We start from the raw sequence: 15,337 nt of genomic DNA, 5'->3' as shown, positions 1-15,337 counted from the left end.
TGAGGCCATTTTTGCTTCACACTATGATAATAATAATATGTACTGAGGTAGGGTAAGAAATAAAAGCTGCATTTTTCTATATGTAATTTCTACAGTAAATGATAAGCTATAAATTGAGCTAATATGAATGTTTATGTCTTTTAGGTTGTTTTCAAGCCTCTTCTAAGTCATACAGGGATCCAGTCACAGGATACAATGCCACTCTGCTACCGAATGTACTTTGGAGAACACCTGTCATTTTCAGGGACTTTGGACTGCCTCAGAGCAGATATTGTGGATTCAGACACAGCCAAAGAGAGAAAAGGCAAAAGAGCAAGAAGGTGTCTTTTGCATTTTTGTGTATAATTTTGTGCAAGAATTATAATACGTTTGTTTTTTTAACATTACTTTCGTGTAATCCAAATAAGTAATTTTTTTTTTTTTTTTTTTTTTTTGAGACGGAGTCTCGCTCTGTCGCCCAGGCTGGAGTGCAGTGGCGTGATCTCGGCTTACTGCAAGCTCCACCTCCCGGGTTCATGCCATTCTCCTGCCTCAGCCTCCCAAGTAGCTGGGACCACAAGTGCCCGCCGCCATGCCCGGCTAATTTTTTTGTATTTTTAGTAGAGACGGGGTTTCACTGTGTTAGCCAGGATGGTCTTGAACTCCTGACCTTGTGATCCACTCGCCTCGGCCTCCCAAAGTGCTGGGATTACAGGCGTGAGCCACCACACCCAGCCAAGAAAGTAATTTTAATATGTTAATGAGAAGATAATTACCTTTTAGTAAAAGTAGTAGCCACATTTTCTTATTAATAAGTAGTTGCATTTATCAACAGATTATGAGGCCTATTTTTAGGCATATTTTTGAACCATGTTAGCACATAGATGAGGGTCATGTATATTGATATATGCACTCACCATTTATTTACTTGGCTCTTGTAATAGTGGAATTTTTATGATCTTAAGGGTTCTGAGTTGACTTGTGTCAGGTAGTATTTTGTATTAGAAACAGGGCGGAAGTCATATTGAGAGTTTAGGCATCAGAAACAAATAGAAATGTAGCATGGTAAAAGTTATGAACCATCTTTTGCTGTTATTTTATATTGTCATGGATGGTTCTTCAGTTTCTTTAGTGTTTAATAGGAAATAATATACCCACTAACAGGATTTGAGTAATATTTTGGGAACTTGGAATTTTATTTTGAGTGGGACTTAAATGGACAGAAATAGTAGAATATGGAGATGAATGGCATTTATGACAAGAGGTTTCTGTAGTATTGTTTCTTTCATCCTTTTTGTGTTTTTGCAAGGTGGTAAATTAAAATACTTGTGTCTGATATATAGCTAAGTAAAATATATTTTTCATTTGAAATATTTCTGTTTAAATTTTAAATAATTTAACAAAAGTTCTTGCTTTTCACAATAGTCTTATACCATAACAATGACCGTACAAGCTGAAACTACAAGGCAATTTTAATAATCGGTGAAAAAAATTACTTTTGTGACTTTGACAGTATTTGTAAAACATTGAAAATGTTCTTACTATTTATTATAAATGTATAGGAAAATGAAAAAAAAGTAAAACTAATATTTAGTACATTGGAATTTAAAATGTTAGAAACACTGAGAATTAGACTATTTTATTTCTTTGTAAAAGCTTATCAAAGAGTAGTTTGAACGGTTCTGTCCTTCTTATGATATAACATATAATACAGAACAAGCAGCTTTTGTGTGCCTTGGCAAAATGTCGAACTCCTTTGTATGTATGGATCAGTTTTCAGCATTTTATCCTTTGCACTTTCAATGTCGTGAAATAATCTTTGATTCCCTTTACTATGAAGTTTTTTGTCAGCATCACTTCCTCTGGGATATCTTCATCCTTTCTGTCATGGCCAGTTTCCTCTTTATGTCAATAATTTTGCCTCCACTTAGTTTTTCTGGCTAGATATTTAGAGTGTCTCGAACAGTGGAAGTATCAACATTTCCGTGGTCAGCTGTTTCTTCTATAACACCGTTTCATTAATCTTCCCTGCCAGTATCTTCATTTTTAGTTTCTTTGCTGCATTTTCATCTTTGTTATCCAATTCCCTCATTTGATTATTCATTTCTGTAAAATGTTATGGGGATTTATTACAGAGAGAGAGACAAGGAGGCAACACAAGTAACTACATGCTATGCTTTCTGTGCATGAAGTGAACAACAGGTGTGCTTCAACTAATCACTATCACTGACACATTTTGAAGTGATGTGACTAGTCAGTGATCACAGTGCTCATCTGTTTTGTACTGACTTGTGGGCTGAAGAGCTAGCAGTAAGTTTGTGCTTTATGCAGTTTTCACAGTAAGTCTTTGTTACAAATTTGTATCACATTATTGGGAGACTTGTTATTTAAGTAAACCACAGTAACTGAAATTTTAAAATATTGGAACCATCAAATCCAGAACCAAAACATTAATACCTACACATACTCTCTATTTAGGGTTAAAATATCTGAGCTAAATTTATATTTCTATTTGCAAGAGACAGCTTTCATACAAATATATCCATTTATATATAAATGTTTATATATATATATATCTATACATACAGTATATGTTTTCATATGTATAACTAGGTTATATATAATTGGATTATATATAATTTATATGTAATAGGTTGTATATAGAGATATAGATTATATAAATAAAATTACAGCTGTAGCGTATTTATTGGCCTAGTAGAAACCATATAATACTACAACAGACTAGACCTTCATTTGAGCACACAAGCAAGTGTTTTTTGGGTGAGAGCTTCTTTGTTTCTGTGAACTTCATTGCCTTTGGTCTAGCTAAACCTGACATTCCTTTTAATTTTTCTACTACCACGCCAGCTCCAAATGCTCCACATTCTTACAACTAACTCAGGATTAGCTTTTATTTCTCAGATCTCCTGTAATTCCATCTTAAGCTCTTATTTATTTGGAGACCTTCACCACAATATGCTTTTCCCAGCCATTAATTTCAGTATTGTCTGGGTTTTTTGTTTGTTTTTGTAGCAGATTGTTCATTTTGCTAATTGTTGTATATTAGTTTGGGGTTACAGTTTCTTGTATGAATATGTATAACTCTCCCACTACTTTGTAAAGCCAGGGCAGTTATTAAACATTTAGCATAGAGTCTGGCATGTAGTAAGTCCTCATACACAATAGTTTCTTTGTCTCTTTGCTGTCTCTTTGCTGTCTCTAGTAAAAGTAGCTGCACGTATCAGGGACTTATACTTTAAAATTTTAATTGTCACTTTGGCTCTGCAGTGCCCATGTGTCAGGCTTTTACTTGTCAGGCAAATTGTTATGGTATACCATTTTCTTTTTCTCCTTTATTTGAATCCCCCCTCTTTAAGATTTTCTTACTACTCCTACATGTTTTAGATTCTTGTTTTTGCAATTGTGGATTATTTTCATCTCTTTTTAGTCTTCTCTCTCCTATCTGTTCTAATTCTCAAAATCAAATTTTTCCTTTTCTGACCATATGCTTAGTTGGCATTGATTGTACACTTCCTGTGAGTTTATGTATTTACATGAATTACACTACAGTGGGGCATTTTTCTTATTAATTAAGGAATTCTAGTATTCATTAAGGAATTATTGCTCTGTAGTTATAAATTCTTTAAGTTAAATGCAAAATATCAAAGCAGCTTCTGATTTTTTTCTTTTTGTTACAGAAAAAACTCCCATGTCTGCACATTCATAGTGTGCATGGAAGAAGAGAGAAAAATACCTTTTTACAGTTTTAGTGCTTGGGGTTTATTGTTATTATTGGTAGTTGGTTTATAGAAATTTGAGACATTTTTGACTTTCATATTAAAATTTACTATGATAGTCTTACATGAAAATCTTTAGATAAGCAGGAGGATTTGCCAAAATAATTTTTTTATCAGATTTTAAGGTTTTGTGTGTGTGTATTTCTAATTTTTGTTTCACTTGCTTTTCCTGTCTGCTTTCAACTTAGCATGAGGGCTTCCTGTCTAATATCAAATAAAATTATGTTAAATATGAATAAATTAGATACATGATTATAGGAGGGGGGATGGTTAAGCGAGGTATCCTAATTGATCTATACTTAACTCTAAATTTCAATACTCTATGGCAATACCATCAAATGACAATAAAAGTTGTTTTATCACTTCAGTGAAATCATTTCTTAACATAAGAAGACTGATTTTGACTTGTTAGTTTTAGAATAAGATTAAGTAAGAAGACTTAAAGGCCCACCTTTGAACTCATTAAAAGCCTGGCCTAGTGAGAGAGCATATTTTACTGGTTTGCTTGCTTAAAATTATTTAAGACTCATATTTTACCTTGGAGATGATTTTGCCTATAAATTAATAAAGATGTATGTTTCTGGAAAAATGGAAGAAAAACCTTGTCCTTTTTTTATTTCACATTTTTAGGCAAGGCCATGTGAATCTTCCTCCACTTGAGTTCAAACCAGCATTAATGTTGGGAACCTTTAGCATCAGTGCTGTTGTAATGGAGAAGTCCGTGTGCACCCCTCAGAACTCTACCAGTGCCCTTTCTTTTCATGATCTCAGCAAGCGGTATTATAATACCTTTCACTGCAACTTTACTATTTCCTGTCAGTCAATAAGCCAGCATGTAGATATGGCTTTGGTTCGTCTTATTCATCAGTTTAGCACAATGATAGATGACATCAAAGCAACTCAGACTGATATTAAACTTAGCAGATATACAGCCGGATCTGCTTCCCCAACACCTACCTTCAAAACCAGAAAACATCGGGACTTTCGTTCATCTGACTTTAGCCGCAGTTCTAGAGGAAGTCTTAATGGTGGCAATAGAGTAAATAATGCAAAGAACAAACGGACCAACAATGAGAATAACAAAAAGGAATCTCGAAACAAGAATTCATTAGGAAGATCTGAAAGAAGAACATCAAAAGTGTCTAGGAAAGGTTCAAAAGATGTGGTGGATCACATGACTATTCATATGGATGACTCTGATTCAATTACAGTGTCAGAACAAAGTGAGCCTTCAGCTGAGTGCTGGCAGAATATGTATAAATTGCTTAACTTCTATTCACTTATCTCTGATCCAACAGGAATATTGGAAAAGTCTTCAGAAACATTTGGACCAGCAGGTAACAGACATTTTTATGTTTTAAAAATTTCTGTTTAGAATAACAATAATACCAAAGAAGCAGAAGACTGTTCATCATGTTTTCTTAATGTTGTAAGTGGATAATTGAAATGGAGAGAAATTGTCTATCACCAGGGAAATAAAACAGTAATGGAATTCAGATATCCTGCCACCACATTTCCCATTCGTTTAAACTCTTACATGGTATGTTCTTGAAGGATTTAGACAGACCTGATTTAAAATATCTGGCTCTACTATTCACTTTCAGTAGGAACTTGGAAAAATGCTGAAGAAATTTTTAATCATTTTGTTGGGGATTAGGAGAAAGAGGACTGGTTGGGAATGTGAAGGAAAGAAAGGTAAGACAATGTTTGGAATGTCCTTCCATTTTTCAGTCTTCGTATCTAAAATTGTATATTTTCATTTACTTATAAAGGAGTTCGGAGCCCTACAGAGCCAACATGTAAAGTTGTGTTTGAGAATGAACAAGACAACAGCAGTTTGACTAAGACGCAGAGGAAACGTAGCTTGGTAACTTCTGAACCTCAGCATGTTACTCTAATAGTGTTTGGGATTGGCATGGTGAACCGCACACACCTAGAGGCAGATATTGGTGGACTAACAATGGAATCGGAACTGAAGAGGATCCATGGCAGTTTTACTCTTAAGGAAAAAATGAAAGGTATGAATGATTTTTCTAATAAAGTGCTATGTATACATAATAATTAGTGCTACTTTTCTGAAGAAAACCACTGCCATGTCTCCAAAATTCCTACATGGCAAATTTTTTTTTTTCCAGAAAAATTGGACTTTCCAAATTCTGAGGTACCAAGAACTTTGTTGTAATTGAGTATCAGTGAATTGAGGTAGCTTTGATGTCTAAATATTTTAGCACATAAATATTGAGCCGATGTACCTATACTCAGTGACATTTATTCTTTGTCTTTTAATGTCAACTACTAAGATGTCTCTAAAGGCTGAAAATTTTACCAAAATAATGAAATTTATGGAAAATTTGCTTTTGTTACTACCATAGAAATCTTATAATCTAATACTAAGTATCTCTATAAAAAGAAGTCCCTTTAGTTGATATAAAATTTCCTAGGTTAGTGCAAACATACCATTTATCTTGAGAATGATTACACAAGGTATGATATTTTATCAAATCCAGGAGCCCATCAATTTGAAGATGCACTATTATTTTATGTATCACAAAGAAAATACCATTGCCAGATATGGTCAGATGCCATTGATTGTAAACTGCATCCCACTTTCAGAGATGCTAAAATAAAAAAACAAATGTTTCTTAGACTCAGTGGATACAGCAATAAAGTTGCAGGGATTCTCTTGCAGCAATGATTATATAAAACCAATGTGGTTTTCTTTTCTGGTTGTGAAAATAACCTGACAGATTATATTACATGAGAAAAGGAAGTTATCAATCACCATGTGTTTTTATTGTTAACTTTATGATTGAGAAATTTGTAAGGTCTAATCAAAACTTACTTTGAACCTGTTTTTTGTTGTATACCCTTCTTTACCTGTTTTGTACCCTGAACATTTATTATTTACTCAAAAACTAATTTTAAATTTGAAGATTATGTACTTGCGATTGACATGGTGAACCACACACACAGTTCTCTGAAAAAATTAGATGGACTGACTGCAAATTGCTAAGAAAAATACAAACACATCAGCCTTCCTTGGAAATATCACAAAGGATATAAACAATACACAAATGCTCAGATGTCTAAGTTGATATTAAAAAAAAAAAGTTGTCAGTTTTTTCATCTGTTTAGCCAAAGTTAAGAATGACCATACCCATTTTTGGTGAGAATTAGAGAAATGGACATTTTTCATTCACTTTTAAATTGGTATAAATTGGTTTAACGTGCCTGAAGGTTAATTTAATAGCTTTTATCAGTAGTCTTTAGAGTACATTTATCTTTTGACTCAGCAATTTGAGGTCTGCAAACCTAGGTATAAGAAATGATCAGAATTGTGTGAAAAGATATCTGTACAAAGAAGCAGCCAAGTGTCTGGCATTAAAGAATTGGTTATTTTCATAAACAAACATATGCCAGTTTACAATTTACCCATTAAAATTATACTGCAGAATTTATTAATACGAACAATAATGCTGAATGAAAAAAGTAGGCAAAATTGTTTATGTGATTTCATTTTTTTAAGTAATTAAAATATTTATACCCTCCATTAAAGTCACAGGAATTATATGGACCAAGAGCGCTGGTTTATATGGTTTCTTTTTTCTATTTTTTTAAAATTTTCCAACTTTTCTGCAGTAAGTATTATTTCTGAAATGTAAAATGCCATTAGGCTATGTAATGCCAGTAGACTAATGCAGGAATGGCATATTGAAGTGTATATTTTGCATTATTGCAATTTTGACATTTAATATGTATGTGTGTATTAAATGCAGAGAAATGAAAAACGAAGGAAATTTTTTAAAAAGTAGCTCTGAAATAGTTGAACAAAATTTACCATAACTTTAAAATTATCTTTTGCTACGGAATGTATTATGAATAAAATGTAATTTTAATATGAAATGCAAGTGTCTTATATCCAGAATTCAAATAAATATTTTTTTCTCATATTTAAGATGTTTTACATCAAAAGATGACTGAGACTTGTGCTACTGCTCATATTGGTGGGGTTAATATTGTGCTGCTTGAAGGGATTACACCAAATATACAGTAAGTATGTCAGTTTTTATTTTCTTACACTTATAGTTTTAGACAAAACTGGAAATTCTTTGGATAAACATGATGAATTTTGAGGTTTGTATATATAATATCAGTTCCCAGATACTGGGAATTCTGTCATTAAGAATATCACCAAATAAAATATTTTAGAAAAATACTTTTTGTCTTTCTAAAATTGGTGGTATATACCTTCATTCCTAACTTCCATTCAGCAGAGCAGTTTCATGTTAACTACAAAACAGCCTTTGATAATTTAGGTCAGATTTTCAGAATTTGCTCTTTCTTAATATTATGACTAGTTAATGTTGTGCTACTGTTATCCTGTAACACATCCAACATGACTAAATAGAGGATTTGGTTCAGCATTATAAAAATTAAGTATTAGTCCTAGATTGACTAAGAAGTATGATATGTTACAGCTCTAATAATATTTTAAAAATCTGAATAATGTGATAGCTACCTTGGGGAACATTTCCTGAAATGGATGTTTATTAATGGGCCATAGCTTTCTCCAATGAGTTTTGGCTAAAATCAGCAATCTCAGACAGGGCCCATTCTCAAGACTTCCTGGAGACTGTCTGAGGTTCGGTTTGGACCTATAAGTGTAGAACTAAAGACTGTATATTTCATAATAGCTGCCTACTATTCAGATCACATTTCCTAAGAAGTCTTTTCAAGAAAGGCAGGAAATTCCGGTGGTTGTAAGAGATGAGATCTTTTTTTGTTCATTCAATATAGGAGAAGGGGTTATTATTATGTATTAATTATAATATTATTAAGTGCCTACTGTGGGCCAGGAGCCTCACCTAGATTATTGTATTTAATCCTCACTGCAATTTTGGGAACTGGGGTGGTCTTATCCACCTTTACAGAACAATAAATTGAGGTTCAGAAAGATCAACATAGTGCCTAAAATACTTAATATAGTCAGTAAGAAGAGATGCCTGAATCTATACTCTTTCCACCTTATGATGCTTCTACTGGAAGTCATAGACCATGGATTCCATGATTCCTTCATTTACTCTAAATTTGAAGTACCATGGGTACGTTACCTTCAGAAAGTAAACTAAATTTCTTTAGGTGTCCCATGAGTTTTATTTACTCTATCCTCCTGGATCGCTTCTCTTCATTATTTGTTATCTCTTAAGAGAAGGGCTTCCAATAGTCTTTAACCTTGCAAAACATAATGTTTATAGAACAGATTTTTGATAAAGTATTATATAGCTGATATTTCTTGCTCTTTTTTTCCCCAAGACCCCTTAACTGTTTTATTTGAAAAATAAAAGTTATTTATTAGTTACTGCCAAACTCATAGTGTATTCTTTGGTATTTCATTTTCAATTGCAATGGAAAGGAAATGGAATGGAAAAAAATAGTTCAAATGGTACTTTAAAGGAACATTTTAAGAGTGGGAAATTAGAAAAGCTTTCCAGATGATTGGTCATATTGTAACTAATTTGTGCATGAATGTTTATTTGCCTCCTTTTTGTTTTCCTGCTTTCTCTTGACTCTTCATCTGTAGACTGGAGGATTTTCCTACATCTCCTACAAGTACAGCCAAACAAGAGTTTCTGTATGTCATATTATTCTTTTTCACGGCTTTGTGATTACTGTAGTGTTGAATAGTTTTTAAAATATTTAAATGTTTTTCATGGCTGTGAATTATTTAGCTATTGTTTTGTAGCTGTAGTATAGGCCCTTTTATATAATAGATTAAAGCTTACTGGTAATCAAGGAAAACACAGGTAAGGGCTGCTTTTTTGGTAATTCATACCTTGTCTGTCGTTGTTGACAAGTTGTAACACTGTAGTTGTGTGTTGCCTGTGCCTTTTCAGACGTGTTACTATTACAATTTCTATGATCAAAGTACTTAATTTTTGATATGATAATGGAAGCTTAAAAAATTCACTTTGCAAGAAAGAGTTTTCACTAACTGTAGAAATAATTATTAAAACACTAATAAAACATCTGTACATCTCAGCCTTATAATTCTGTATTTAAGATGGGGAGAGTTGACTGCTCTGTTAATAGATTTTAATGGCCTTTACTATATGTAAATGTGTGTTTAGTTTCATTCAATAGATGAATGCTAGTCACATCTAGAGAGCCATTTGCATGTCTGCACCATCTGGGTGTATTGTGGCTTATGTTGAAACTGAACTTGAAATATTGGTGTTAAACAATGGTTTTAATTATTATAATGTTAGAAATGATTCAAAATTCAGTAAGTAGTCAGCATTTCAGAGCCTACCTTCATGCTGACTAGGCCAATTCCATAAACTACTGCCTCCACCCTCCGGTGATCATCTCCGAGAAATAGTGTCTTGTGGAAGAAAAAAGTGTATTTCTCTAGTAATTGGTTTTGAATTTTATATAATACCTAGATTTTACTGTTTATAAACAATCAAGACCTCTGATAGAGCTCCTGTTAGGCTTTGATCCTAATAAAAGTTAAATGTGATGAACTGGTTCTTCATATCTTTGAGACTACAAATTGGCAAATTTTCTGCAGCCCAGCAGAGATTAATGTATGTAAACTGGCCTGTAATTAATATGAAATATGTATTTTGTGTATTTTGCCAAATTTAGTGATTGTCAAGAATCATTTGCCCATTTGAAGGATCACATTTATATTAGAAGTTATTGGAGCCAAGGTGGGAGGATTGCTTGAGGCCAGGAGTTTGAGACGAGCCTGAGCAACATAATGAGACCCTGTCTCTACAAAAAATTTAAAAACAAATTAGCTAGGCATGGTGGCACGCCTCTGTAGTCCCAGCCACTTGAGAGACTGAGTTGGGAGGATCACTTGAGCCCAAGAAGTCCAGGCTGTGGTGAGCTATGATGGTGTCACTGCACTCCAGCCTGAGCCACAACAAGACCCCATCTTTAAAAAAACAAATAATGTATGTGAGGGTGTGTGTATGTGTCAAACACTACTTCATTATGGCTTCTACGTAAATGTCCTATCATATCCTATCTGTGGAATTCCACAGGTGTGGTGGTAGAAGTCATTCTTTTGCTTTACTTCTTTCTGCTCTTTCATTTCACAAATATTTGGCAAGTGTCTGTTAATCTCCCAGGAACTGTTCTAGGCATTGGAAAGAGCAAAAGAAATCAAGAAAGATCATGTCTTTGCTTTATATCTGTACTAGTAATTAAAGGATACCAATTCTTAACTAAAAGTAAGTCTGATTATGAATCAGACTTTTATCATTTGTTTACCACTCACTGAAAATGAAAAGCAGAAAATGCAAGTTACACTTCCTCCTTCCTATCAATTTCTTGTAACATAGTGGATGATTGTTATTCTAATTTCTTTGACTCCCTAATTAGATTTTAAGAAGTATAGTGAATATTTTTTTCTTTTCATATTTAGTGTCTGTATAGTGGTTGTACAGATCTCTAAAATAAGGTGGAGAAGAAAAGAGTTCTGAATGGGGGTAAAATAAAAAGTGGAATGTTGTGTGTCTGTGTATGTAATATAATACGTCTTGTTCATGTTTTTACTTACATGTGAGAATATACTTATTTTCTTCTATAGATTCTTCCTATTAAAGAAATTAAACACTATTCAGTGCAAATAGCATAAAATAAATATATTAATATTTTTAGATAACATTGTTTCTTCAGTGTATAAACACATGAAAATTTCTAAGTCGTTTTAGTTCATTCAGTTACGAGGGGCTTCACAAACTATGGAAAATGGAATTAGATATAAAAAAATATAAACTTTATTTCCCAACATAAGCTCCATCAAGTTCAAGACACTTTTCTAATCAGTGATACCATCCATTTATTCCTTTGCTAATGAACGGAGGGTCCCATGACAATGCAGTCTTTTTTACGTTATCAACTGAAGAGAAATGGGCACCCTTTAATTTTTTATTTTTTTTTTGAAATTAGGAAACAAAAAAAGTCAGAAGGAGCCAAATTAAGACCGTGAAATGGATGCCTACTGATATCCCATCAAAACTCTTAACAGAATTGCTCTTGTTTGACAAGAGGAATGAGCGAGAGCATTGTTGTTGTTGTGTGGTAAAGCTTTCCCAAGCATTTTTCTAGTAAAGCTAGGGCTACCTTTCTGAAATCACTCTCTTAATAAGCAGATGTTATCATTCTTTGGCCCTCAAGAAAGTCAACAAGCAAAATGCCTTGAGCATCCCAAAAAACTGTTGCCATGACCTTTGCTTTTGACTGGTCCACTTTTATCTGCTCCCCATGCTGGAGTGCAGTGGTGCAATCTCAGCTCACTGCAATCTCCGTCTCCTGGGTTCAAGCAATCCTCCCACCTCATCCTCCCAAGTAGCAGGGACTGCAGGTATGTGCAACTACATCCAGCTAGTTTTTGTATTTTTTCTAGAGATGGGTTTTTTCCATGTTGCCCAGGCTGATTTCAAACTCCTGAGCTCAAGTGATCTGCTCACCTCACTTTCTCAAAGTGTTGGGATTACAGGTGTGAGCCACCATGCCCAGCCATGACTGGTCTACTTTTGATGTGACTAGACCACTTCCACTTCTTTGTAGCCATTGCTTTGATTGTACTTTAGTTTTAGTATTGTACTGGTAAAGCCATGTTTAATCTCCCATTACAATTCTTTGAAGAAATGCTTCAGGATCTTGATCTCACTTGTTTAAAATTTCCATTGAAAGTTCTGCCTTTGTTTGGAGTTGATCTGGGAGCAATGGTTTTGGCACCCATCGAGTGGAAAAGTTTGCTTAACTTTGATTTTTTAGTCAGAATTGTGTAAGCTGAATCAATTGAAGTTGTCTATGGTATTGGCTGTTGTTTGTGCTGTTAATTGTTGGTCCTCTTCAGTTAGGCACAAAGAAGATAAAATTTTTCCTTGCAAATTGATACTTGGTTTGCCACCGTGGGCTTCATCAACATTGTCTTGTCCCTTCTTGAGTTATCCATTTGTAAACTGCTGATTGCTTTGGGATATTATCCCCAAAGGCTTTTTATAAAGCATCAATGATTTTGCTATAATTCGCCCAAACTTCACCATAAACTTGATGCTTGTTCTTGCTTCAATTTTAGCAGAATTCATGTTGTTTTGATGGGGGCTCTGTCAAACTGATGTCTTATCCTTCTTGGTACTTTAAAGAAGATCCTGTTCACATGTTTTAACAAATGAATATGAGTTTATTTTGGTGCAGAATAATTCTGAAATCTACATGTGGTTTTTTTATAATACACATTTTCCATGAACTTTTTGAAGACCTCTCAAGTTTATAAGTATTTTTCTTGCTCTCAATATTTTTTCAAAATTTCTCTTTTCTTGGCTGTTGGCTGTATTTTAAGTCTTCTTTCTCTATTGATAGAACTGTAGTGAAATGTAGTATTGCCAAGTCCCAAGCCCTCTACAGTGCCCAGAGAGGGCTGAAGACAAACAATGCTGCTGTGTTCAAAGTAGGAGCTATCAGCATCAACATTCCTCAGCACCCTGCCACCTTACATAGCATGATGGTTCGAAGTTCTCACCAACTATCTAAACAAATCTCAGACCTAATCAGACAACCTTCTACAGCGTAAGTTATTTTATTTGTTTACATTCTGTGATTCCATATACTACCTCAGGGTATTCTTTGCTGCATTAACAAAAGTTTGGAGGGAGATGAAGGGTTACTTCTAAGTATCGACCATTATGGACAGTGGAGCAAGAGGAGAGTAGCCAATCGTGATCATGTGAGAATGACTTTTGATAGCATTAAAGTACAGTGTCATCAATGCAATTGTCAGTGTTCCATATTGCATAAACAAAGCTTAAGAGATCCTAGAGATTTGTGGGTATTGTAAGAGGTACTAATAAAAAGCAAATTGATGAATTCCAGGACCATGTCAATCCTTGTTTACTTTGAATTCATTGGAAATTTATGACTGCACTGGTTTAAGAAAGTATAGTAGTAGTCATTTATGTCCCAAGGAAGCATTTGACCATGCCACATAAATGTTTTAAAGGGCAGTAAATTTGAGCATTAACCTTTATTCCCTATGTCTATAGCCTTTGTTCATGCATCTTCACTGCTGAGCCTTATTCCTGGTCTCCAAAAACTATAACTAATAAAAATACATGGTGGCAGGCATCTGTAATCCCAACTACTTGGGAGGCTGAGGCAGGAGAATCGCTTGAACCCGGGAGGCAGAGGTTGCAGTGAGCCAAGATCGCACCATCGCACTCCAGCCTGGGCAACAAGAGCGAAATTCCATCTAAAAAAAAAAAAAAAATACATGTAAAAGGTTAAAAACTTCTCTTACGTTTTATTTCCCACATCCTGTAAGTGGGAAAACATTAGTGTGTCTTTTGAAGGTGTCTCGAAGCTGATTTTTCCAATTGTTCTATCTAAATCTTTAATTTTGATATAATGTTTAATCATGGCTGAAGTTGACTAAATAGTAAAAATTTAAATGTTTTTCCTCTGAACAGAAATATGGAATCCAGAGTGTATACTTAAATTTTAGTTTTAAAATGCTCCAAGGAGCTTTTCCTTACTATAGTATCAGTAGAGTGTAGTAGTTGAAAAATCAGACCCTGGAGTCAGACTGATTGGGTTCAAATCCTAGTTTCAGCACTCTAGCTATGCTTCCTCATTTGCAACGTGGAGACAATAGTACCTACTTAAAGTGAGATGAATGAGACAAAGCACACAATGCACTAAGAACAGTACCTGGCACTCAAATTGTTATTATTATTGTTATTGTTGGGGTTGGTGTTGTCATTCTTAACAGTGGTAGTAGTAGTGGCAATAATATCAGTAGTAGTGTGTAATGGTTGAGTCATAGAATTTGGAATCAGACAAATCTGAGTTTAAATCCCAGTTTTGTAATAATGATAAGAATCATCTTGGCAGTATAACATTCTAGGAGTCTTATATTGTTATTACTTTTTCTTGTCTACTTTTCCATATCATCATTGTTCAACAGTTGTTTTAGAAAGTCTGAATGTGATCTGATATTGGAAAGAAAACATCTATTCACCATATATATTTGCTATTTTTCACTGAGAAATCCAATGATTTTCTACAATAAAATGGTACGTCCTGTGTTTATTTTTTAATTATTTTTTTTTGCTTTCTAGCCCACAGCCCGTAAAAGAAGATATTGCAACCCCACTACCTTCTGAAAAAACCCCAACAAGCGTTAATCAAACTCCTGTTGAAACAAATGAATTTCCTCAGCTACCAGAAGGCTTAGAAAAGAAGCCTATTGTTCTTAAATTCAGTGCCATGTTAGATGGTATAGCCATTGGAGCAGCACTTTTACCATCTCTGAAAGCAGAATACAAGATGGGAAGAATGAGAAGTCACGGAATGACAGGTAATATTGAATTCTGAATTCACTCTCTTAAAATTTATGATTTGTTTGAGAAATTAGTAATATTTTGATAAAAAGGTAAATTTGGTTTTATAGATATTATAAGTAATTTTGATTATAACATTTAAAGTTCATTAATGATGTTCTCTAGTTAAGTAAAAATATCAATCCCCCACCCCAATACCTTGAA

The 15,337-nt window shown here is 34.0% G+C and overlaps 1 protein-coding gene across 8 annotated transcripts in view; it reads left to right on the top strand.

Annotated features, from left to right (window-relative positions):
* Positions 1-15,337, top strand: part of BLTP1 (bridge-like lipid transfer protein family member 1) — a 216,795-nt gene that overhangs the window by 117,248 nt on the left and 84,210 nt on the right. For 6 of the 8 annotated variants that reach the window (XM_055274662.1, XM_063637919.1, XM_055274666.1 and 3 more), the window contains 7 exons: positions 145-320; positions 4,407-5,113; positions 5,549-5,794; positions 7,733-7,826; positions 9,358-9,408; positions 13,158-13,364; positions 14,912-15,150. In XM_055274662.1, the coding sequence (XP_055130637.1) occupies positions 145-320; positions 4,407-5,113; positions 5,549-5,794; positions 7,733-7,826; positions 9,358-9,408; positions 13,158-13,364; positions 14,912-15,150 (1,720 nt within the window). The remainder of the gene's footprint in view (positions 1-144; positions 321-4,406; positions 5,114-5,548; positions 5,795-7,732; positions 7,827-9,357; positions 9,409-13,157; positions 13,365-14,911; positions 15,151-15,337) is intronic. The other 2 variants (XM_063637920.1, XM_055274665.1) reach the window with 1 other exon arrangement.

The sequence above is a fragment of the Symphalangus syndactylus genome, chromosome 4 (assembly GCF_028878055.3).
Source record: "Symphalangus syndactylus isolate Jambi chromosome 4, NHGRI_mSymSyn1-v2.1_pri, whole genome shotgun sequence".
NCBI classification, from domain to species: domain Eukaryota; kingdom Metazoa; phylum Chordata; class Mammalia; order Primates; family Hylobatidae; genus Symphalangus; species Symphalangus syndactylus.
The sequence above is the reverse complement of the archived record's forward strand: the minus strand, read 5'-3'. Positions and strand labels throughout refer to the sequence as shown.